Consider the following 27,675-nt stretch of genomic DNA (forward strand, 5'->3'; position numbering starts at 1 on the left):
AATGAAAGTGGACCCTTCTCTCTCAACACTAACAAAACTTAACTCAAAATGGATTGAGGGTCTAAAAATAAAACCTCCTATCATAAAAATACTAGTGGAAAACACAGGGAAAACTCTTGGAGACCTTGGAATAGGCAAAGACTTCTTAAAGAAGACCCCAAAAGCACAGGAAATAGTTCCAAAAATAGACAAACTGGACTATATTAGGTTGAGAAGCTTCTACACAGCAAAATAAACAATTAGAGTGAGAAGACAACCCTTGGAGTGGGAGAATATATTTGCAAACTATACCTCAGATAAGGGACTGATAACTAGAATATACAAGGCTCTGAGGCAGCTTACCCACAAAAACTTAATCAATCCAGTTAAAAGATGGGAAAATGAGCTGAACAGACAAATCACCAAAGAAGACATAATGATTGGTCAAGAAGCATAAAAAAACATGCTCTACATCTCTTGGCATAAGGAAAATGCCAAACAAAACCACAATGAGATACCATTTAACCCTAGTCAGAATGGCTAAAATAATAATTAATAATAATAATGATGATGATGATGATAAGTGCTGGCGAGGCTGCAGCAACAAGGGAACTCCCCTACACTGTTGGTGGGAATGCAAATTAGTACAACCACTGTGGAAAATGATACAGAGATTTCTCAGAATCCTACAAACAGAACTATCCTATGACTCAGTAATTACACTCTTACGTGTTTACCCAAAGGATAGAAAATCCCCTCAGTCAGAAAAGCACTTGGATATCCATGTTTATTGCAGCATTATTTACAATTGCTAGGGCATGGAATCAACCCAAATGTTCAAAAATATAGACAAGGGGATTGAAAAATTGTGGCATATGTACTCTATGGAATACTACTCAACCATAAAAACAATGAGACACTGACATTTGATACAAAATGGATGAATATAGACTTAATATTAAGTGAAGTGCAAATAAAGTTTACATAGCTGTAAAAAGCCAAGATGCCATCATCTATCTGTTTTCTTGTGGACAAGATTAGAAGTGTAACGTCTTAGAAAGGTTGAAAAGATTGATTCTGGACTTGGAGGCCTGAAATATAAGTTAGGGCAGAAATATCCTACAGTTTAAAGGGGCATTAAGTGAAAGCTTACATAATGAATGATGGGGGTACAATAAAAAGATGGCTGGCCAGTGGCGAAGTGCTTAAGGAGGCTGGATTCCACATGACTGACTGTGCACTTCAAGTACCAAATCCAATGGCTTGAAAAACACACCAAGCACATATGCATGCTTGACCAAAAACCTAAAAAGTAGAAAAATGGAAGAGAAGCGATTGCTGTGTGACCATTTCCTATGGTGGGAGCAGGGAATAAGGGAGGTGCTTTCTCACTTTTTCTCTCTGGTGACTGCGTGAATTAAAACAAAAAATAAAAATAAAGAGACCCAGCCACAGGGGCTTGTGCTAGTAGTATGTTTCTACTCAATTATATGAGGCATGAAAATCCTGGCTCATCCTAAAAGTCAGGCAAGGTGGCAGGCAACTACACTCTCAAGTACTCAGGAGGTTGAGACAGGAAGATACTGTGACAAAGTGTGATCACATCTTTTTTAAAAAAAGAAGAAAAACAGAATAGATTTTAAAAAGTTAGCAGAGTGTCAGGAACCCACAGGATAATGTCTACAGGCTTAGTAAACATGTAATTAGAGTCTTAAAAGAAGAGACAAAAAATAACAAAGAAAAGTTGGAAAATAATGGCCTCAAATACACAAATTACATAAAAGTGCAATTAAAAAAACTGTTTTGGGAATGTAAAGTTTTTTGAAGAATTAATTTCACTTGTTATTACTATTTTTTAATTTGACCAGAAAGAGAGAGAGAAAGGGAAAGTGTGACAGCAAGGCACCAGGTCTGGGACTCGAACCACTGTCAGCCATGTGGGAATCCAGCATCTTTAACCACTATGCCACTTGCTGACCCCTAATTTTTTATATAAAACAATTTGGCAATGTGAATGAAGAATCTTAAAAGGATTCATATACAGTTTGGACTAGTAATTCCAATTATGGGAATTTATACTAAGGAAATACATAGAAATAAAATATTCAATTTCAGAGAAAACTCCTTCAAAACATAATTTAGCAAAACTCTATATTATCTGATGACAGGCTAACAGATAAATATTGGGGCATAGCTGCTACAGAATAAATATTTGTTAAAAAATGAATTAGTATGTTTTCATAAAGTATATTAGATATAACCAGAGAATATCATGCAATAAAAAGGTAACAATAAACTAATCTACATATTTAATGCAATCCTAATCATATTATCAGAGACACTCTTTATAGATTTAGAAAAAACAATCATAGAAGTTGTCTGGAATCATAAAAGACTCCATATTGCCAAAGCAATTCTGCCCAAGAGTGGAGTAGGGAGCATTTCACTTCCTGACCCCAAAATATATTACAAAACTGTGATACTCAAAACAGCATGGTCCTAACACAAAAACAGGCAGATAGACCAATGGAACAGAATAAAGACCACAGAAATAAACCCCAAAATGTACAGTCAGCTGATTTGTAACAAAGGGCATCAGTTAATCCAGTGGGGGGGGGAACCTCTTTAGCAAATGGTGCTAGAAAAACTGGGTATCCAGCTGCAGAAAGATGAAACTGGATCTCTCCCACCATTAACAAAAATCAACTTAAAATGGAGCAAAGATCTGAACCTAAGACCTCAAGCTACAAAACTACTAGTGGAAAACAAAGGGGAAACTCTTAAGAGACATAGGAATAGGAAAAGACTTCATGAATAAGACCTCCCAAAGCACAGGCAATAATCTGAAAAATAGACAAGTAGGATTACATTAGGTTAAAAAGCTTCTGTACAGAAAAAGGAACAATAGAGTGAATCAACAACCCTCAGAAAGGAAAATACATTTGCAAACTATACCTAGGATAAGGGACTAATAGCCAGGATATACAGAGAACTCATAAAAGTTTACTAAAAAAAAAAAAGAAAGAAAAAAAATCAATGCAATTAAAAGATGGGCAAATGAGCTAAACAGACAATTCTCTAAGGAAGACATAGGAACAGCCAAAAAGCATATGAAAAAAATGCTCAACATCTCTTATCACAAGGGAGATGGCAAATCAAAACTATAATGAGATACCACCTAGTCAGAATGGCTAAGATTAAAAAAAAAAAAAAAAAAAAAAGAGGGGACGAGAGAAGGGTGAAAGGGCAGCTGGACTCCACGTAGTTGACCATGGTTCAAGTCTGGAACCTGGTGGCTTAAACTCACACCGGCGCGTGTGAGTGCGTGCCCAAGATCCCCAGAGGAGAATGGAGGAGAAGGGATTACAGCATGGCCATACCCCCTGGGGGGGGCGTGATTTCTTGCTTTCTGTCTCTCTGTCTCTGTCTTTCTGATGAGTGCACATGCCCTTTAGCTAAAACCTCTCTAAAACCAAAAAGAATTAAAAAAAAAAATGTTGATGAGGCTGTGTTGAAAAAGGAACTCTCCTCCACTGTTGGCAGGAATTAAATTAGTACAGCCACTGTGGAGAACAATATGAAAGGTCCTCAAAGACCTACTATATGATCCAACAATTCCACTCCTGGCTATCTACCCAAAAGATAGGAAAACATCAGTCGGAAAAACATTTGCACATCCATATGTATTGTAGCACTATTCACAATTGCTAAGACATAGAACCAATCCAAATGTCCAAGAACAGATGAATGGATTGAAAAAGTGTGGAACACATATACTATAGACTACTACTCAGCCATAAAAAACAATGAGACCCTGGCATTTAATTCAAAGTGGACAAATACAGAAGAGTTACTGCTAAGTGAAGCAACCCCCGACAGTGAAAGAGAGGCATTATGTGTTCCCGCTCTGGACTCTATGGCAGAAAGTGAAATATTGGACAGTACAAAGGCATGGAGAACAACTGTAGACACCAGCAGCAGCGTGGGAGGAGGTTAAGAAATGGCAGAGGGTGAGAGGGAGAGAAAAGAAAGAAGTAAAGAGGGGAAAAAAGAAGCAAAGCAGTTAAGAAACACAAAATGGAAAATATCTGTTGAAGATAATAGGTATGGTAATATCTTTGATTAGGCCAACATTCAGTGTATTGTGGACGGGAAAATTAATTTTGTATGCTGTAATGATATACACTGAATGAGTATAATACATTTAAAAATTTTAAAAAGTAACAATAAAATTCTATATAAGCATAATATCTACTACTCAATATAAAATATGATATCAAAAATAGGAGAAAAGGACTGTCTCTGAGTAGTAGAATTATGAATGATTTTAATTTTCTTCCTTATATTTTTCAATATTTTATAATGAGACTATATTTACTGATATAGTCAGAAAACTGTGTTAGTCAATATAGAACTATAAATTTATACTGAATACATTCTAAATATCTATATCCTTAATATTCTGCTTTTACTCGGTCCTCAGGTTTACCTTGGTCCAGAGTCACTACCATTCATATCCACATTGAGCTCTCGGGGTTTAGCAAGTTCTTTGTCAGCAACCAGTTCTCTTGACTTAAATATAGCTTGAGTTCTTAACCTGTAAAAATAAATTTAGAGAATTTCTAGTCCAGTGGAGCTTCATCAGCTGAATGGTAATCCTTGGAAAATTATTCTCTTCCAGCTAGACCCCCAGAAATTATTTTCAAATCAAAACCCAATCTGTTGAAAATAAATGGCTAATTCCAAAGCACACATAAACAAACACAAATTGGTTTCATACTAATTTAGACTTTGTTTATTTATAGGGGAATAGGAATGATTGGATTGGTTAGAATATCATTTCAAAATTAAAAATTATTGATGCTTTGGGTACACTTATTAAGTCTCTTCTCTAGCAATTTAAAGCTTCCCTCCATTCATTTCTAAGGAAGTATATTTTGACCACTAGAATCTATATGGGAATTCTACTAATTTTAAGGATCACTGACCCTGCCCAACATATTCATGGGAGGCACCCACTTTTCATACTGATATTTCTAAGAGCGAGGGTTATAGCTCACTGACCAATTATTGGGTTGTTGGAAAAGTCATGACATATTTTTCTATGTTTTTTCTATGCAAAAATGCATCATGACTCTTCTCACCACTCAATATTTTCCTCTGGGTTATAGTTAAGTTCTTCCAAAAGAATTGGAAGACATTCTACCCACCAATACTGACTTAGCTCTACAGTCACTTCAACTGAGGAAGTAAGACTGCTGAAAAAAATCAGCACAAACTTCTTCAACTTAAAGTTTGAGGATCAATCACCAGTACCAATTACGTGACTATCAATTTTCTCGATTTTTAAAAAATGTTCTCTAATATGTATAAAAGTATATATTTTTTAACTATGACAACAAACCATGAAGAGAAAAAAAACATTGCTAACAGCATTGTCATTTTCATTATTGTCAAAAGACTTTTTTTTTAATCTGCCAGAGGACAAAGTGCACTTGCTGGGGGTAAGGGGGTAAGACAGAATGAAAGTGAGAAAGTGCTCCCACACTCATGGGGAATGGTCACACTGTAATCCCTTCTCCTCCATTTCTCTTCCTCCCCTCAGAATTTGGGGCACACACATGCATGCATCAATGTGTTTCTCAAGCTGCCAGGTTGGACTCGAACTGCATAATGTAACATCCAGCTGCCTTAACCAATAGGCTAAGAATTGGCCCCAAAGACATTCTTATAATTAAAACTAACCATGTACTGTAATATACAATAATAAATGTGGAGATAATTACTCTACTGAACTTACAGTTTAAGACTAGTATATAGTAGTGACACATAGGTAAGTAGGAAGTAGGTAAATGAAGATGCAACATGTTAAAATCAATCAATCAAGAATGAAGTGAAAACCACAGGTTACCCTTGAACAAAGCTGAGGTTTGAGGTGCCAACACTCCTCCAATGCAGTAAAAAAAATCTGCATGTAACTTTTAATTCCCAAAACCTTAACTACCAATATCCTATTATTGACTAGAAGCCTTACTGATAACAGAGTTGATTTATATATATTTTGTATGCTATATGTATTATATATTATATTCTAACAATAAAAAAGCTAGAGAAAATAATGTTACAGTATTTATTGAAAAAACTCCAGTAAATACTGTATAAGTAGACCTATGTAATTTAAACCTGTATTATTCAAGGGTCAACTATAATAGCAATAGTAGCAGTTGGAGTAGACGCTGCAGCTATAGAAATGGTAATGATGATGATGATGACAGCAGCTCCCATTCAAGAAGTATATTTTACACATACTATTACACTGATCTTCACAAACATTCCATAGTTTCTTTCACAATGTGTATTTATAGATGACTAAAGGAACGGAACTCATCCCAGGTGAAAGATTTTTCAGTGGTGAAGCATTATTTTCATTATAGTTAGGTATGAAGTAAATATATTAAAGCATATTGGAAGAGTGGGAGAGAAGATAAATATAATTATCCTTGATTTTGCTCCAAAAAGTATTTTGGGTGATTCTTGATACTACCAAGTAGTATTCCAGACAAATTCTCTCTTACAAATCTGGAAAAAGGTATCAAAGATAATACCTGTTTGAAGGTTTTTATTGGCCACTATGTAACACCAAAGTTATAGAATGCATAGTTAATCATAATTTCATAAATGTTAAGGCCATGCTAAATTTATTCCAAAATGACAGGCTCATCCCCAAATTCTGAATGCCTATAATAATTCTGTGCTATACATTTGGTATTCAATTACAGACTGCCTTCCCAATATTTCTCCTGAATATCCTGAACACCATAAACAATGCCTTGTACATAACAGATATTTTTCATTAATTTCTTTGACATGAGATTCCTTGGTTCATTTACATAACAAGTTTAATAAAAAACATAACAGTTCAAATAATACATAAATTAGAGAATGAGACTATGAGACTATACATCATATACTGAGAGAAAAGATCAGGCAAATTTGTCACCTTGAAATCTTCCTAATACATCGTTGATATTTCTTCCTTTCCTCAGCCTGTAAGTTCTCCTCTGATTTAATTATTTTTGCTCTACTTCTCCATTTACATACATCCTAGCTATTTAATATGACACGATAAAGTCCCACTACTTAAAAATTTTAGGTCTAGTTTCTTTCTCACCTAAGAGACTCTATTTTAAGTTATGGAATATACACAAAATTATCACTTCATTGTTTAATATATAATGGCCTGCTTGGCCAAAACCACAGATAAAGACAAGATACTAAAATTGGCAAGAGTTACTTACAGTTACATCAAGTTACTCACAAAGGTTATCCTATCAGGCTAACACCAGACCTCTCGTCAAAAACTATGCAAGCAAGGGACCAGCAGTTAAGGTAATGGCTATGTTGCTGAACTCCCATGTAGACGACCATGGTTCAAGTCCCGGACCTGGTGGCTTAAACTCACACCTGGTGCATGTGTGTGTGTGCCCAAGATCCCAAGAGGAGAATGGGGGAGAAGGGATTGCGGTGTGGCCATCCGCTCTGGGGGATGATTGCTCACTTTCTATCCCTCTGTCTCTCTCTGTCTTTCTGGCGAGCGCACGCACCCTACAGCAAAAACCTCTTCAAAAAAAAAAAAAAATGCAAGCAAGAAGAGAACGGGGATATATATTCAAAGTGTGAAACTGAAAACAATTTCAACCAAGATTACTATACCAAACAAGATTAGCATTCATATGGGAAGAAAAGATAAAAAAAAAATTCTTGGATAAACAAAACCTGAAAGAATTTACCAACTCCAGACCAGCTCTTCAAGAAGTTCTGAAGGGAGTGCTATAACAAGAAAACTAAAGCCAGACAGACAGAAATAAGAGAACAACAACAACAACAACAACAACAAAAAGAACATGGCCAACTTAACAGTAGGGACAAGTCCAGAAATATCAATAATAACATTGACTGTTAATGGTTTAAATTTTCCAATCAAGAGACACAGACTGGCTGAATGGATTAAAAAACAGAAACCCTCCATCTGCTGCCTACAAGAAACCCATCTCATGGATAAAGACACACATAGACTAAAATGAAGGGCTGGAAAAAGATACTCCCTGCAAATGGAAACCAAAAAAGAGCAGGAGTCATGATACTGATTTCAGACAAGATAGGCTTTAAGACAAAATTGTAAGAAGAAACAAAGGGCATTACATAATAGTAAGAGTGCTAATTCATCAAGAAGATATAATGCTTATAAATTATCTATGCACCTAATTCAGGAGCACCCAAATATGTGAAGGAAAGACTGCTAGATCTAAAAGGAGAGACAGACTGTAACACACTAATTGTTGGGATCTCACCACCCCATTATCTCCTTTAGATAGAACAAGACAAAAATAAGCAAAGAGATTCAGGACCTAAACGATACCATAAATCTGACTTGACAGACATCTATAGAACTTTCCACTCAAAACTCACAAAATATATATTTTCCTCACCGCCCTGCATGGTACCTTCCCAAAGACTGACCTCATGATAGGGCATGAAACCAGCCTTGACAGATTCAAAGGCATATAAACTATATCCAGCATCTTATCTGACCATGATGGAATTAAACTTGGTATCAGTTTCAGGGAAAACCCTCTAAAATACACAAATACATGGAAATTAAATAATCTACATCTGAATGACTTCATGACTACCAAAGAGATTAAGACTGAAATCAAAAGACTCATGGAAACAAATGATAATGAGTGCATGAGTTTCCATAATCTATGGGATACTGCAAAAGCAGTCATAAGAGGGAAGTTCATAACAATTAGTATGCAGAAGAAAAAGATGGAAAGGTGGTAAATGGACAATCTAACATCATGCCTCAGGGAACTGGAAAAACAACAACAAAGCTCACCCCCCAAAAAAATGCCAGGAGAAAGAAATAATAAAGGTTAGAGCAGAAATAAATAAAATAGAAAATAAACAAGCGACACAGAAAATAAATAAAAGCAAAAGTAGGTTCTTTGACAAGATAAACAGATTGACAAACCATTAGCTAGACTACTTAAGAAGGAAAGAGAAAGGAACCAGATATATCAAATTCACAATGAAACAGGAATTATTACAACAGACATAATAGAAATACAAAACATCCTTAGAGCATACTACGAGCAACTATACGTCAACAAACAAGAAAACCTGAATTAGATGGACAAATTCCTGAATTAGATGACAAATTCCTGGACACATATAATTTACCAAGATTGACTCAAGAGGACATAGAAAGCCTGAATAGACTCAAAATAAGCAATGAGATTGAATCAGTAACTATCCTACAAAGAAAATCTCAGGTCCTGATGGCTTCACTTCTGAATTCTACAAAACTTTTAAAGAAGAGATAACCCCTATTCTACTCAAATTATTCTTAAAGATCCAAAAGGAAGGAATCTTCCCAAATTAATTTTATGAAACCTCCATCACTCTCATTCCCAAAACTAATAAGGATATGACAAGAAAGGAGGACTACAAACCAATATCTCTGATGAATATAGATGCAAAAATTCTCAGCAAGATACTAGCAAATCATATTCAACAACATGTAAAAAAGATGATTCATCATGACCAGGTAGGCTTTATTCCATGGATGCAAGGGTGGTTCAACATATGCAAAACCATAAACGTAATACATCATATTGATAGAAAGAAAGCAAAAACCATATGATTGTTTTAAGCAAGGCAGAAAAAGCATTCAATAAAATACAACATCCCTTCATGATTAAGTCAGCAAAATTGGCATAGAAGGATCATTTCTCAGCAAAATAAAAGCTATCTATGAAAAACCTATAATTAACATACTGGTATAAGACAAGGTTGCCCACTCTCTCCATTCCTTCACATGGTGGACCTCAGTTTGAGTCCTGGATCTCGCAGCTTGAAACTCACTCCAAGTGTGTGTGCACACATGTCCAAATACCGAGAGGAGAATGAGCAAAAAAGAACTATGGTGTGGGCATAACCCCTAGGGGATGATTATTTCTTTGTCTTTTTCTGTCTCTGTGTCTCTGATGAGTACTCGCACCCTATAAGCAAAAAGCTCTCTTAAAAAAAAAAAAAGAAGAAAAGACAGAAAAGGTAATGAGATAATAAGAACAAACCTATCGGGGTCAGCAAGTAGCATGGTGGTTAGCAAACTAGATCCCAATGGCTGACTCAGTGGCTCGAGTTCAGGGCCCAGCAGCTTGAAAAACACACAGGGTACACATGCATCTCATGTGTGCATGCCCAAAACCCAATGTCTATCAACCCTGATGGGTGATTTCTCACTTTCCCTCTGTTTCTGTCAGTTTGTCTTTCTTTGGTGAGTAAATGCACCCTATAGCAAAATCCCGAAGGAAAAAAAAAAAAAAAAAAAAAGGAGGGGAGGGCAGCCAGCAGACCATCATTAAGATGCTGGATTCCCACATGGCAAAAGCAGTTCAAGGACCTGGTGGCTTGCTTTCTCATTTTCCCTCTCTCTCTCTGTCTCTCAATGGTCATATTAAAACAAAATAATAAAAAGTAAAACAGAATAAATAATTTTCAAAAGAATAAACCTATACACATAAATTCAATGAGGTATGAAATGGTCCAATTCCCCCAAAATAACAAAGTATTACAACTCACTCAATGGCAAACAGATCATTTGAATATTCCTATAAGTATTAAGGAATAGAACCTATAATTTAAAAACTCCCTCCAAAATAAATTTCTAGGACTAGATGGTTTCATTAGAGATTTCTATCAAATATTTAAAGAAGAATTAACCCTTCCGAATTAAGTCTCTCCCAGAAAGTAGAAGCAAAAGAATACTTCCCAATTTTTATGAAGCCAGTTATTACTTCATCAAAATGTACCAAGAAAGTAGAAAAAGACAAAGCCATGGGCCAATATCTCTTGTCAATACTGACATAAATATCCCTAACAAAATATTAGTAAACAATATTCAGTAACATATAAAATTATTACATATTAAGTTCAAGTGGGGTTTATTCCAGAGATGAAAAGATGGTTCAAAAACTAGTACGACCTACCATTTAGGAGGTTCATGAAGAAAAATTGCATGATCATAAAATGTATTAGACAATACTTACAAAAACATTGACAAAATTCAATGCTTATTCATGATAATAACTACATAATCCAAACAGAAAATAAATAATAAATTAGACTTCATTCAAAAAATTTTCCCCTGTGAAAGAACCTGCTGAGAGATTAAAAAGATAATATATAAACTGGGAAAAATATTTGCAATCTACCCATCTGCCAAAGGGCTTATATCTAAAGGATAAGAAGTCTCAAAACTCAGCTGTATAAGAATATCCAAAGAATACAATCAGAATGTAGGCAAAAGATATGGAAGAGACAACTGACCTAAAAAAAAAAAACAAAAAAAAAACAAAAAAAAAAAAAACAGAAAAAGGGCAAACAAATACACAAAAAGATGTTCAGCATCATTAGCCTTCCATAGGTTAGGGGGATGGTGAGGAAGAAGGGAATGGGTGGGACTCAGGGGTAGTATTGGGAAATAAATGCAGTGACAAAATAGTTCTGCTTTTTGATTTTATTGTTTTGTTTTGTTTCTTCTTTACTACAGGGTACATGCAATCACTGGAGAAAGACAGAAAAAGAGAGGGAAAGTGAGAAAGTACCCACCAAAGGGGAATGACCACATGGCAATACCTTCTCCTCCATTCTTCTCTCAGGATTTTAGACATGCACACACTCCCAGAATGTTTTTCAAACTGCAGGGTCCAAAGCTCAAACCCTGCAGGGGGCCATGTGAAAACCAGTTGCCTTAACCACCATGTCACCTAGATGGCCTTAACTGCATTTTGATTGTGGGAATGGTTACACAATCTACACGTGATAAGAGGGCATTAACTATAAATATACACTGTACCAAAGTTAATATTTTGTTTTCACATATTATAGTTATGTAAGAAATAACTAGTGGGGAAATCTGGGTAAAGGTTACATGGAATCTGCATTATTTTTGCTTATCACTTTCACTTATCACTTCCTGCGGATCTATAATTATTTCAAAATAGAAAGTTTTTAAAATGCCTATAAAATTTGCTATTTATGCATATAGAAAACTTGCATATTCTATTGTCTTTAAGGAGAAAAACAGAGAAGACATTTATGGGACACAGAAATGGATTGTTGCCTATTGATGATAGCATGTGTAGTATCCTTAGCTAGAATGGTGTGAGGTGTATTTGTGTTGGGTAAATTCGCTTTACAAGCCAAGTGATGTACAATGATTGGATGTATAAAATAAATTTAAAATAAATAAATATATCTTTATTAATAACTTTTAAAATAAATTAGGATCTCAAAGTTTATGACTACATGCAAAACTATGTTGAACACCACAGCATGGGGGGAGGGCTCTTCAAAAAGTTCATAGAAATGTATATTGTGAAAAGGTTGCATGGATTTGAAAATTTGCACTTAATTCTATTTTTCTTCAAACATTTTGAAGTCCCCTTTATGTAACATCAAAATAATAATTTAATTTTGAAACACTGATCTGAGGGAAGCATTGTTAAGGAAAGATGTTATATGTGCATTAAGTTTATAAGTACTGGCTATTAAACAAGTTATCCTTTATGACCAGAAAGAAATGAACTTGGAAGGCTCCTATCATTTGTTATATTTTGGTAGACATATAGTAGATATACATAAATATAGAATAATGATAGCTAATCATATCTTTTCACAATCTGATTCCACAACTGAAATCTTAAACTTTTACCCAATGCCTAACATTCTCTATAGTAAAATAAATTAGTTTGGTCTTGAGGGTGACACTTAACTAACAAATTAATAATAAACAGCAAAAGGATTTTATGTAACAGTAACATTATTTAAACATGTTACATTTGAAATCTGACAAAAGTTACCTAGGCAGCTCTGAAGTAGATATCCTAAGCTAACATTTTGGAAGGCGATCTTTTGAGTCTTCCACCAGAAAACAAAAATTTACTTCTGGCAGTATGCATCTTGAGCAAAGCAAGATCCTGAAGAATCTTTCTTCCTACATATTTGCTAACACATATTATACTGTATATTTTGCCAACCATTTTATACTGTATTCTCCAAACTACAGACATTACTGAAAGAACAGGTAGGACTTACCAATTGTAATCCAATCGAGACTGGTGAAGCTGCTGCTGTTTTAGGAGAAGCTTTGTCTCCTGCTGAGCCAGTAGATGCTGAAGGCGCTCTTTTTCAATTTCCAGCTCCATTTTCTGAAGCATCAGTTGGTGCCTTCTCTCTTCTGACAGTTGTTTTTTGACATCAGTTTCACTGGGCTGCAGTGCTCTTCTGCCATGCATGAGAGATTCCCAAGAAAGCCCACAATAGCTGCATGATTCTGGATGTGCTTTGGAACAAGGAAGGGCTATATTTTTAGAATGGCTCTCATAAGATTGACCAGCATTTTCAGAAAGTCTGTCACCACAGCATGAACTCAATGAAGTAGGCTTACGATGTGGACATTCCTTCATTTTTAATTCTTCTGGTGGAACTTTCTCTGTTAGGACTGCATCCACTGGTTTTCTTCCTGGAGATTCATAATTACATGTTCTGGTCTCTGATGGCACCCTGTCTAGACCCTCTTTGGGATGAGGAAGGGTGGCTGGATTCAAATAATTATTCCTAAACTCCATCAGAGATCCTGAAGCTGAATCCTGGTGCGCAGACTTAGGCCTTTGCTTGGTTTGATAGTAGGTTTGTGGTTTGGCTACACTCAAGTAGGAACCATCCAGTTCCACAGATGAAGACTGCAGAGTGCTTTTCTTATTGGACACCTAAAAGAACCACAAGATCATTGTTAAATAAGAATGCAATAAAACAAGTTCTTTCTTTTGGCTTTCCAGAATCCTATGCTAAATGTTTACCAAAATTAAGACACTATTTTGTCTTCTTAAATTGCAAATGGCAGCATTCACACAGTTAAACAGGCATGTGTCTCAGAGCTACATCCATTTTCAAAGAACCTACATTTCAGTATATCCATATAAGGATGAAAAATATAAAGTGTTGCTGCCTGCTGCTTAAGCAAGATCTTTGGTGATTTCAGCAGTTGCAAATAATGAGGGTTACATAAAATCAACTTTGAGAAGAGGCATAAGCATTAAATGTTAACGTCTTAAAATGTTTACTTTTGAATACTGAGCCAAGAAATCCATTCAGCCACCTTAAATACCCTTTGATTGGCCATTACACAGCATGAGATTTTTATGTAAAACATTTTACCTTTTTACAGAATATGATGTTACTTTACTGCTAAAAATTTGATGAGTTTTTAATAAATATCTTTACGTAACACAGAAAGAACCAACCACTTTCAACAAAATATTATTCTAATCAAAAGTGGCTACTTAAATACAAAACATATTTAATTTCAGCTACATACATAAGTAATTTTTGAATTAAGCTGTTCAAGTGATTACAGATGATAGAACTCAGGCAGAAAGTATCCATGCATCGTGGGAGGTGATTTCTCTCCTTCTCTCTCTCTGTCTCTCTTTCTGGCACGTGCATGTGTCCTGTGGCAAAAACTTGAACAAAAATTAAGAACCTTATCTACCCTTCACTGGAAGCTTGAGTCCAGATTAACGTCTCCCACTTTGAATTTATGACTGAGCAATACAGGAAGACCCTGTTTTAAAAAGTGTGTGATGGCACGCACCCATAGTTCTAGTTGGGAGGTTGATGCAGAAAGATAGCAACACAGAGACATTGTGGGAAAAAAAAGGAAAGGAAGGAAACAGTATATTCATTATGTAAAAGCAAGCAAGAAACTAATTTCTGCCAATAACTATGTGAATTTGGAAGAAATCCTTGAGTTCCAGAGAAGAATGCAGCACAGCTGACATGTTGATCATGGCAGTAAGACTCTGAACAGAGAATCCAAGTGATGTTCAAACTCACCAAAGTTGTGAGATAATAAATATATGTTGTTTAAACCATTAAGTTTGTGGTAATTTCTTAAATAACTACAGAAAACTAATACAGTACGTAACTTGCCTAAGCCTTGGGTTCGCATTAGTTAAGACAAGATTAAAAATGTCTTCATTTTAGGAGGCTAAGATGCTCAGGGCCTGTCCCTTCAGTGAATCGAGTTCTGTGATCTTGGGCAAGTCACTTAACCTCTCTCTGCTGCAGTCTCCCTGACTTGTAAAATGAGAGTAATATCTACCTTAAAGGGTTATTGTGGGGATTAATTAGAGACAATGTCTTTAAAGCATTTAGGTTCTTGAAGAAGGTGCTGTATCAATACAAAATAATATGTACTAAAGATGTTTCATTTGGGAAAAAAAAAGAGAAAAAAAATGTCACATCATCTCAAAACTGAAATGTGGTGGTGAGAAAGATAGGCAGTAAGCAAGGGTGCTGTTCATAAAAGTTGAGTCTACAGAAAGGAACAAGAAAATTTATCCAAACTTCTTTCAAAGAAAACACTGTATATGGTATGTGTGTTTATGGTGAGATCCTCAAATGGCATTTTCAGCTGAAACAGACTCTCTCTAAACTGTCTTCTAAATTAAATGAATTCAGTTACCTACCTTTATTTTGCTAAATGAGGTTTGCAATTTAGGTCACTGTTGAATTACTTGAAAAACAGAGAAGTTCTTCATCTTTTTCCTTCATACCGAAGATGTCATCTGTCACTAACATCTTGCACTGCCTCTTAAAAGTTATTGTGACCATTAAAGTATTTCATACAAAGTGCTTGAATTATGCCTTATACCAAGGTGGTATTCAAAAACTGCTTCCTATCATTATTAATATTCTTGTCATTGACTTCTCTGCCTCAGTAATTTGTGAAGACAGAAACTATATTTGTCCATCTGTATTTACAACACTGGAGCTTATACATAGTACCTTCTCAGTAAGCATGTGTTGGGTGCAATGGTAAAAAAACTTCATGTTGGGTTATGGGTGACTAAATAAAATCAGAATCCATGATAACGCTGAATCACAAGTTACTAAGGCAGAGGAAAAAAGGGAAATAGAAAACTCTTGTAGAGTGAGTATAAGAAATGAAGTTACTTTATTAGTAGAGTTGAAGATAGATATTGCCTCTGGGACATATGGAAGTCACAAAAGGCCTGAATGAAACATATGTTTTCCTTTCTGAAGCTACACTATGCTTTCTATGTGATATTTTCAAATATTCCTTCTCTTAACTAAGACTGCAATTAACAAGGAATTCCAAACTGCTGCCTCTGGCATGAGTTTAATGCAAATTTTTCAAATCAATAGGCTTTTTTAAAAATTAAGGTATAAATTATATATTTAAAAAACTGAGGCATGTTTTTAAAATTGTAATTTCTAGTTTACACATATTCATTGTATATCTTTGTGAAGTACAATATGGCTTTGCAAAGCATGCATACATTCAGTTGTCAGAAAACTTATGACGTATTTTCCGTTTTTCTATGCAAAATGCATCATCACTCTTCCAATAATCCAAGAGATTATAATAATCAAATATGGGATGTCTCTTTCAACAGTGAACATTACATTATGTGGTAGACATTTAATAATAGTTCTACTAGTTTTTTTTACATGATTTTACCTTAATAGAAGTTATTGACTTATTTTTAAAAAGTAGTGATAGAAGCCTGGCTTCTTTAGCTCAATATAATATATTTTTTAAAAAATTTCATGTATTTGAGATAAGACATGCATGCGAGAGAGAGAGAGACGCACACACACATTCGATAGGGCCTCATCATTTCACGATCCTACTCCCCGCCTAGCCAGCCAAGATCACAGACATATCCATGCCTGACATGCACGGTGAGAGACCTTGAGACACCAACCCAGGACTATTTCGTGTGGCCTCATCACTGAGGTACTACTACTGGCACTGTGGCTGGTCTCAACATAATTTTTAAAGGGCTGAAGATGGAAAATGTAAAAAGAAGGAAGACTTTTGTACAAATTACTTGTAATGAAAACTCTTGCTTTAAATGATTACTTTCACTGATCACTGACCGCTCTCAGGATACCTTGTCATTTAGCTATTCAGAACCAAGAGCATACTCTGATCTATACTAAATGTTTTACAAATTCAACCTATAATTCTTAAAAACAACTCTGTATAGTAATTGTTATAGTTACCATTTTACAAGGCCACATCAATACTACATGAGGAAAGAGAGATGAAGAGAAAATTCAGGCTTTTTTAGCTATGACGCAGTTGGAGCATAATGTCTCTTACCTTGGGTTGACACAAGCTAATAGGCAAATGCCAAAATACCAATGAGAAAAGAACAAAGTTTTAAAAAGGTATGAGAAAGTCAGCATGGATACAATGAGGAATTTTCTAATACTGAAAGTTAGTAAATGTCTTTTTTTTTTTTTTTTTTGGGAGAGGTTTTTGCTATAGGGTGCATGCACTTACCAGAAAGATAGAGAGACAGAAAGACAGAAAGCGAGAAATCACACACCCCCCCCTCCCAGGAGGCTGGCCATGCCACAATCCCTTCTCTTCCACTCTCCTCTTGGGACCTTGAGCATGCATGTATATGTGCACGGCATGAGTTTAAGCCACTAGGTCCAGGACTCGAACCACGGTTGATTATGTGGGAGTCCAGTGACATAGTCAATCTGCCAACTGCTGGTCCCTAGGAAATGTCTGAGTTGAAAGTAGGTTTTCTGAATCTTTAAGGTACCCTTTTAAAACATGACAGAGCCAGCTTGGTGGTGCAGCAGTAATATTCTACTCATGTGAAGATGGATTCATATGGGTCTAGTTCTTTGTTCTCTGTACATGCTCAGTGCACATATGCCCTGCTCCTGGTGGCCTAGAAAGGTTGTGGAGGAAACAGTGGCATTAGATCCTGTCGAGGGTACTTGTCTCTCTCTCTCTGTCTGAAACTCATACAATAAGAAAAAGAAAAACTTTAAAAAATGACATTTGAAAAATACTGCACAGAAAATAATGATGCCTATTTATGAATGTACATATGATGTTATATACACATATGTACACATACATATGCATATAAGTACATGCATGAGCACACACCAAAAATCATATACTATTTATATGGTAATCAGGGATTTCTCATATTCTCATACATTAAAAAAAAAACTGCAGTATTACTTTGCTAAATACCATCAACAATTAACAATGATGTTTTATAAGTTTCTACAAATCATTTTTATAGGCCTGGCCAATCTCTGTCATAGAGCCAAAAGGAGAGAGATGAACTAAACCGGAACCATTATTTTCTGCAACAGGTTGTTACTAACTTTGGATGCTTAGGAAGGGATTAATTCTAATGCATTGATGATTTGTTAACTGCAGGGTTAGTTAAAAGTGCCAATAGGTCTTATTAATATGTACTTTTCTGATGATAAATAATAATTTCCAACACTGGCAAGCACTCTAGTAACAGTCCTCATATTCCCAATGAGTCTTAAAAAAAATGAGAAAAAAATGTTGATTTTGTAATTTCAAAAATCCCCTTTGCTCTTTATTTTACTGAGAGGTCTGTGGTTCACAGCCTTGATATTTCTAAGCCTAAACTACTAGGTAGAAGGGCAGGTCACGGTGCTTCCAAGAGCACTTGGAGTTAATGTGGAATAAGGCACAGAATGATCTGCTACATTTTTAGCATTGGGCATACGTCGTCCACTTGTCAAGCTGACAGGAAATATGTAATGCAACAGCTGCACTGTGTGGTTTGCCAAAGTCTCATCCCAAATAAATGTTCATTCTCTCCACTGCAATTAACTCCTATACTGGCAGATTTTGCTAGAAGATCATCAAGGTAGATTACCTTCCAGCATTATGAACTAAATACTTACAGGTGTTACAACATCAGTTTTAACTTATAAACTTTTGCATTTAGCAAGACATCCAGGCAAATGAATCATCTAATTTATGAATTATTTATATGAAATTCACAGCATGCTCCTGGTGTCATCCATGGCCTTTTCCAGGTCACATGACACCAATTAGAGCTGAATTTTAAATTATTCAATAACCTGAACTCTTCTGTCATTTAACATATAGATATCAATGCAGTAAACAAGTTAAATCTAATGGGCCCTAGAGGTTTATGCTTCTCTACCGCTCAGCAGTCAAAGCTGCAGGCCATTGGTGGAAGAGAAAATAACAGAATGCAGCAGTCAAACACATTTGCCAAGCTCTAATAACTTATTTTTGTTCCCAAAGGGATTGTAGTACAATTTAGAAATATTGAATCTACAAAACATTAAAGTCAATAATTATGAGATTTAAAAGAATAGAGGCGTATAAAAGGCACAAAATAACATGTAAATGACAAAACATTAGCAAGAGACAGAAAATGCCACATCAGATCCTGGGTTGTGTATACCATAAGTTAACAGGTTTAGTGACTACCAGACTCAGAAAAGGCTAACCTTTATATTCTTTAATTATACTACATATCTAATCATACATGGCTCCTAAAAGTTGAAATTTGTTGAATTGCTATAAAAATGAATAGACAGGACAGAATACTCGACAGTACACTTGAGGTGAGGTTAGAAGATCTTGATGAGAATTCCAGTACTGTTACTCAGGAATTCTTTTAGGCAACTCACTTTACCTCTCTTCATTAATTGAGTCATCTGTAAGAGGGAGTTGCTTTTAATGTTCTCTATGGATTATGGTATCTTAAAGAGCTAAAAAAAAAAAAATTCAGGGTTTGAGTTGCTGTACCCCAAAGAAATTAGAAAAAGAAAAGGCTGGAAAAGAAATCATACCCACCAATAACATGAATATTCAGCTAACAAAACTACAACAAAATTATAGGAAGTCACCTGGTTCTATTTTCCCTAGAAAATTCTTTGTTTTAATTTTGTGAATGCCTTTTGTGACTGACACGTTGAAGAATTTAAATGAACATTTTAATTAATATACCTGGTCACTAAATCTGAAAGAGATACAACTGAAAATTAAATAAGATATATGGATAGCTGTGAGGATGGTTCTAAATATTTTGCTGTGATTTAAAAGAGACAATCATTTACCACAGAAATATATAACAATGGTATGTATAAGAAAAATGGATTGGGAACCAGCAGTTGGCGTAATGGCTCTGTCGCTGGACTCCCACATAGTCGACTGCGGTTCGCGTCCCGAACCTGGTGGCTTAAACTCACGCCGGGCGCATGTGCGTGCGTGCCCAAGATCCCGAGAGGAGAATGGAGGAGAAGGGACTGCGGCATGACCATCCCCCCTGGGGGGTGATTTCTCGCTTTCTGTCTCTATGTTTCTCTCTGTCTATCTGGCAAGCACACGCGCCCTATAGCGAAAACCTCTCCAAAGGAAAAAAAAAGGATTCAAATTGCTTTCCCAGATATGCATGCAATTGCTAAGAGAAAAAAAAAATAGCTTTATATTGTACATGGTCTTCCAAATCTACAAGAGGAAACAGAAGCATAAGGCTAGTTTTAATTATTTAATGAAAATCAGAAAAAAAGGCTCTGTACCCAATTTTTCACCATGTAAGTGGCTGCAGACCAGAAATGCTAGAGATCTAGTGAAGCACATTTCTGAAAGCACAGGGAACTACCAAACCAAACAGATTTAAAGGTAGCCACCCCAGAGAACTAGTTCTTCCTTGGAGACTCAAGATGTAGAGGGACTCAAAGACTTTAGAACTTCTAGTCCTTTGATTTTATAACACCCAAATGTGATTTTCAAAAATTTAGGATACATTTAGCTATTTTAGTTTATGGCAAAAACAAAACAAATCTGAAAAGATATTTCATTTAGAAATGAATACAAAATTAATAATTCAATTCCTAGTGTTTAAATGTGCTAATTTCTTTTTACATTCTTCAAAATTCTACTCATGATTCAAGGGTGGGTTTGTACAACTTCCCTGCACTGGTTTCCTATTCCCCCAGCTCAGATTAAGGCCATGAGCTGGCCTTGTCGAATTTATTTCATTCTGCTCCATCATCACAGTTCAGTGTTAAATAGCTACTTTCAAATTTCTTAAAGTTTCCTTGTGATGTTTAAATATTTACTTACAGTTCTCTTAATGAAAACTGTGAACTCTTTGAGGGCAGAGACCACGTATATTTTGTCCATTCCTATATCTTCAATAATAGTAAGTATTCAAAAACCACTAACTACTCTTGGGACCAGCAGGTGGTGTGGTGGTTAAGGTGCTGGACACTCCCACATGGCCAACCACGGTTCGAGTCCCGGACCTGGTGGCTTCCTTTATCCCTTTCTCTCTCTCGCTCTCTCTCTCTCTCTGTCTCTCTCTGGTCAAATTAAAATAAATGAATGAATAAATAAAATTAAATAAATAATAATTTTTTTTTTTTTAAAAAAACAAAACCACTAACTACTCTTTGCAAATTTTTTGGCCCTTTTCCAGCATATTGTATAGAACTTGAGCACCAGGACCATGTTCTTTTCAATCTCGGGTTTCAACAGCATCCTTTAAAAATGAAGGACACATAAATTAACGAGTATTTGCTAAGTGAACCAATAAGCAAGAAGTAAAACAGCAAGAGCCAAATGGCTAGACATGTATACTAAGGAACTTGATGGTAACTTATCTTAAAATGTACTTATTGGACTCTAGGAGCCCCCACTTCTTAAAAGTACACTTCCTCAGTCAAAGTGTGTAAAGGTTAATATAAAGTTCTGTAAACACTAGAAAAATTCCAATTATGTCTGGGATTACAACAGAAACAATAAGAATCCAGATGCCTATTTAATTTATATATGTGAAATAGTAAATTACAGGGGCACTCTATGCTCATGAGATGAGAATCAAAACTTTAAGCACAGATCATTTACATTACTTTCTAAAATGTTCCGGGAAAAGGTTTAAAACATGAAATTGTATTGAAAGACTACAAAATGTATGCTACACCAACCAAGAGTAAGGGTAGGCATAGTCGGTATAACACACAGTACCTAAACAAAAAACAACTGCTTCAGTATTCCTATTGGGTCGTTGGAAAAGCCATGATGAATTTTTGCACAGAAAAAACACGTCATGACTTTTCCAACAATCAACTCGTTTGAGTTATTTTATTTTATTTTTAAGAATCAGGCTAAGACACTATGTTCCAGAGACTGGAACCGCATGAGAGCGATGGGTTCAGCTACCAGCCCAGTTTAAAGATTGAGGATGGGGCCTTGTGCCTATAATTCCAGAAACTTGGAGAAGCTAAGGCAGGATAATTTTGAGTCTGAGGTTGTCCTGGGCATAATAAGATCTAGTCTAAAAAAGAGCCTGGGATGGTGGGGAGTGCCTGTAGCCCCAGTTGGGAGGCTGAGGCAGGAGGATTGCAATATGGCAAGACCTCATCTTTTTTACAAAAAAGAAAAAAATCAGTTTTAACATAAGTGACTGTATCATAAACAAGGATGGCATGTTTTGAAACATACAGTATTATGTTCAGAAGAGATCAATGGAAACTTGGGATGAGTGGGGATTTAAAAAATATTTCATTAATTTTCTTCCAAATCCTTTTTTCAGTTAATAGTGTTAGTCTATGTATAAAAATTATTTAATAAACACAGCCCTGTAACTATTAAAAACACCTAGACATTTATCTTCTGTTCCCAGCTTTGGATACTGTTGTACTAAATGTGAGAATTTAAGAAAGAGTTAGGATGCTGGACATTTTGGAAGGAGTAATTTTTTATAATCGTGAGATGGAAGATATCTGGAATAGACAAAAATTCTGTAGTCACAATCCAAACATTTATCTTAGTCTAACAATTGAAGGGAAGAGTATACATAACAAATACCTTTTACAAACATACTCAATATTATTACCCTCCCTTGTCAAACTTTATCCCAAGGTATAGGTTGCTACTTGACATGGGTAGGCAGGATGGGGATCTGGAAGTAACAGCCAGACACTGTACACCAAGAAAGCAAGAACTGGTAAGACAGAGCGCTAACCTTCAAATTTTGGTTAGGGGAAAAATATTTTGTGTGGTAAGGTCTACCAAGAGAACTACATACAAAGAGCAGCGATAGAGAGATTGGTTTTGCCTTCAGTGGAAGCAGGAAAATTTCACAGTAATATTGACATTTAAACTAAATATGGGAAGACAGAGTAGACTTAATTAATGATAAAGGTATGTATGAAGATGTATAGGGTAGAATGTTTCAGGCAGCAGAAAGTATTAGTAGAAGAGCAGGGATTATGAAAGTGAATATGGGTGGTGAATTCTATGGAGTGTAGAGTGTGGTGGACAGGGCACTGGGTAATGGATTAAAACAAAATCACAGACAGAGGCAAGATAAAAATGCTCTTAATGCTATGTAAAGAAGTTTTACTTTTAATTTCGTATGCCCATCTACTAAAGATGTCCAGTGAGTAGTGGGTAGTTGGAAGGAAAATAGTGGGTAGTTGGAAGGAAAAGCAATAATAAAGATAGAAATAATTACTCAGTATCTAAATAAATCAAATCATCAAGTTTACATGAGGGGATTGTAAAAGACAAAGAAAGAAGGAAGGCCTCGCACAGACCAAAAAACTGACAAATTAATTTGAAGTAATATAATTAAAATTAAAGAGTTTAGATCTGTACATTGTAAGGCACAATCTTTGGAGAGTTGAGGGACTAGGCAGTGGGTAGATGCCTCGCCAAAACACAGGAATAAACTTTTTACATAGGAAGAAGGTATCCACAGCCTTTCTATAATTTTTTTAAAGTTTATTGGAGGGAGGGGCACCTCTAACCCAAATGGCATGTACAGGGAGGCCTAGAGACATGAAGCCAGGACCTTCCTATGTGGGTACAACACTATAGAATGTTGCAGTACCACTGTGCCATTGGCTAGTCCCTTTCTTACAATTTGTTGATTAAGTACTCTACAGAATTTCTTCAGGGCCTAGTATAGCAAAATTTTTTAAATGGCTGGGCATAATCCATTATGAATAAGTTTGTCTCAATCTCCCTCCATGAATGAATAATAGAAAAATATTTTTAAAAATTTGTTTTAAGGAATTAAAGTGTTAACCAAAATAGTGAGAACATGTATGGGCCAAGATCTTAGATAGAAGGTAAATAATAGAAGATAAACTTAACAGGACCAGCAGATGTTGTAATGGTTTTATTGCTGGACTCAATGGCACTTTGAGTCCCAGACCTGGTGGTTTAAAACTCACATTAGGCATGTGCGTGCATGTCTGAGACCCCAAGAGGAGAAGAAAGGAGGGACTGTGGTGTGGCAATGTCCCCTGGGGGTGATTTATTGCTTTGTATCCACATCTCTCTCTGTCTTTCTGGCAAGCAAACATGCCCTATCTATTAAAAAAAAAGAAAAAAGAAAAGAAAAGAAAGGAACAAAGAAAGAAAAATGAACTTAACATTAGTCATCATTTTTCTGTTCAGGACATTCTAAGTAAGAGTTGTCTGAAGAGTTAAGAGGAGTATCAGGCATGCTCAAAAGCTTAGAAACAAACTTTAGACTATGAAGTTTATCAAGAAAGAGGGCCTGTCAAAAATCCCAGGCTTTCAGCTGGAACCTCTGAAGAGATAGTAAGAAGGATGAAATAAATATAGAAAAGTCCTCATAAATACCTAAGCTAAACTTCAAACCCACTCAGTCCCTGACGAGGTTAAGGTCATTTGTCTCAATGCTAACTGCCCGCAAGAAGAAAAGGCAAATTCTCTCTAGAGAAAGATAACATCAAACAGAGATCCATATTATATCTAAATTTTTTATAGACAATGTCTAACATTCAATAAAAAATAGGAAAGTATACAAAAAGATAAGTTATATAACAGACTTCAAAGGAAAAAAAAAAGAAACAGAAGCAGAGGAGATTCAAACACTGGCATTAGCAACCATGGACTTCAAAGTAATTTGTATTTATGAAATTAAGAAATTAAATGGCATAATGGAAAATATTTCAGAGAATCGAAACTTTGATAAAATGGAAATCTTTTTTTTTTAAATTTTATATTCTTTTTTTTTTTTTTTTTTGAGAGAGATTTTTTGCTATAGGGCGCATGTGCTTGCCAGACAGAGAGAGACATAGAGACAGAAAGTGAGAAATCACCCCTCAGGGGGGATGGTCACGCCACAATTCCTTCTCCTCTATTCTCCTCTTGCGATCTTGGGCATGTATGCACACGCGCCCGGCGTGAGTTTTAAGCCACTGGGTCCGGGACGCGAACCGCGGTCGACTATGTGGGAGTCCAGCGACATAGCCATTATGCTAACTGCTGGTTCCCTAAAATGGAAATCTTAAGACTGAAAATATAATAAAAAATTATAATAAAAATAGAAGATTAGGGCCAGGAGGTGGTGTGGTAGTTAAAGTGCTAGACTTCCACATGGCTGGCAAAGGTTAGAGTCCCAGACCCAGTGGCTTAAAAAAATCGTGCTATGCACATGTGTGTGCATGCCCAAAATCCCACAAAGAGAATGGAGAAAATCCCACAAGGAGAAGGAATTTATGGCATGGCCATTCCCCTGGTATGATGTCTCACCCTATCTTTCTATCAAGTGCTATAGCAAAACTTAAAATAAATAAATAAATAAATAAAACAGGAAAAAGAAATTACCTTTTTAACACAAAAATAAATACTCAAAATTCTTACCACATAATTTTTAGGAGTTATTCTCTAGACTCAGAACTTTATAATTGTGCTAAGAGTATTCTTCCTCCTTAAAAAGAAAAGTTTCTCATACAATAGGTTTCATTACAGGAATGTATTGATTGAAACTAGTTTCATTGCCACTAATGTTCTGCTTAATTTTAAAGATAACATAATATTGAACAGAATAATGTGTTCTATTAATAACATTTTATTGAAAGAGTAAACTGATTTATTACATTTGTTTATCCACATAAGCACCTAGATCATTTGCCATAAATCTTCTTGAGTCTAAACAGAAGGCTGCGACGCAACTTGATAAAAATAAAAAGTTATCATAAAACATAATGAAAAATCCAATTTGAAAATTAAACAGTGTACTGCCCAGTTTCATGGTTTGTTTAGGATCTGAAACTTTCAATGAAGATGAAAGAGCTGTTCTACTTTACTTAAAATGGCTATTGTGAGTCTTCATTTGGGGAAAACTAAAAATAATTAAAATCTGTTAGGGGAAATCTGGCCCTTTAGCTTCTTAGGAAATCACTGCAACCCCAGTGCATATACACTTAAAAATAAAATAGCTTATTTTTAATTTAAAAATACTTATTAACAGTGAACTTCATATTGTGGAGGTGAGAGAGGACAGAACTTAACATAAAACTTGTGTTCACGGAGTGAAATACTTCTCCTTAAAGCTTCGGTTTCCAGGAAGCCTGCCCCAACCCATTCCTGTGTGTGTACAAGATCATGGACATACGTGAACTCTTCTTTCTCTGCAGGTGGTGTCTGAAAGGATGCTATCAGGCTACTCCTCTAAGAAAGGTGATCCATACACCATTCACCAATGTTTGGATTTCAGCCTGGAGATAAGAGAATATTCTACTATGTATTCGGCACTGATTCTATAAACTTGATTGCTATCTATAGTTAATTTCTCTCACATGAAAGCTATTATAGACTTATTTTATATTATTTACCATTTTGAAAAAACTCTTGTTTTCCTAATTTATGTATGATATTCTAGATATTAGGAAATCTAACTTGTGCTATACCCTTTCAAACTGATTTTGTAAAAGAGAAGTTATTTGACTATTTTCAAGAAATAGCAATGTTTGCACTACAAATTTAAAGCAGTATTATAGAAATTGCAATGTAATATTGGCTTGATAGAGACTAGACTTAAGAGTTCAACCCTTAAAAGACCTGAATTTATTAAGCTACATCAAGAGTGCAGTTACACTCTGGCTTATATAACCCTGACCACCTGGGTTAATTCTTCATTTATTCTGTAACATACCATAATTTATTTAAACAATCCCCTATTGGTGGAAACTTAGATACTGTGCTATTGAAGCTTGGCTCAGTCCACCTCCATCTTACCTTTGATATTACTGTAAAATTTGGGAAGCTACAAATCACATACCCCAGATTCCCTGGCAGCCATGTCTCCCATGTCAATTAGGTTCAGCCTATTTCACAAAATTTTGGAGGTCTTCTTTCTGCTCATGTCTAGTGGCAAGGGCAATGGGGAAAACTTGAGAGTTCTCTACAACAATGACATCCCAGGGTTGGTCTCAGAGCATTACTCCTCTGGTATATTATTGAATAATTCGGTATTGTTCTGAAGGTACTATTGGAAGACTAACCTACAACCTGCTTCTTCAGTCTTTTAAAAGCTTTTACATACACTCATTTTCTAGAATTAACTTCTTTTCTGATCAAAATACCTAAAGTGTTTTTTGTTTCCCATATTGAATTTTCTGTTATCACCAATGATGTATTCATTGTTTTTCGTGAATTAAAGTACAATTTATACATAATAAGATCCATCCTGGGACCAGCAGTTAGCGTAATGGCTATGTCATTGAACTCCCACATAGTCGACTGCAGTTCGAGTCTCGGACCCGGTGGCTTAAACTCATGCCGGGCGCATATGTGTGCATGCCCAAGATCCCGAAAGGAGAATGGATTGTGGTGTGGAATCCCCCCTGAGGGGTGATTTCTCGCTTTCTGTTTCTATGTTTCTCTCTGGAAAGCGCATGCGCCATATAGCAAAAACCTCTCAAAAAAAAAAAAAAAAA

The 27,675-nt window shown here is 35.6% G+C and overlaps 1 protein-coding gene across 4 annotated transcripts in view; it reads right to left on the minus strand.

The window, feature by feature from the left end:
* The window catches only part of KIAA1328 (KIAA1328 ortholog), a 283,315-nt gene that overhangs the window by 122,674 nt on the left and 132,966 nt on the right, over positions 1-27,675 (minus strand). For all 4 annotated transcript variants that reach the window (XM_027765941.1, XM_027765940.1, XM_027765939.1 and 1 more), the window contains 2 exons: positions 13,144-13,817; positions 4,469-4,576 (listed from right to left, as the gene is read on the minus strand). In XM_027765941.1, the coding sequence (XP_027621742.1) occupies positions 4,469-4,576; positions 13,144-13,817 (782 nt within the window). The remainder of the gene's footprint in view (positions 1-4,468; positions 4,577-13,143; positions 13,818-27,675) is intronic.

Source organism: Tupaia chinensis, unplaced genomic scaffold (assembly GCF_000334495.1).
Source record: "Tupaia chinensis unplaced genomic scaffold, TupChi_1.0 Scaffold139952_1, whole genome shotgun sequence".
NCBI lineage: Eukaryota > Metazoa > Chordata > Mammalia > Scandentia > Tupaiidae > Tupaia > Tupaia belangeri.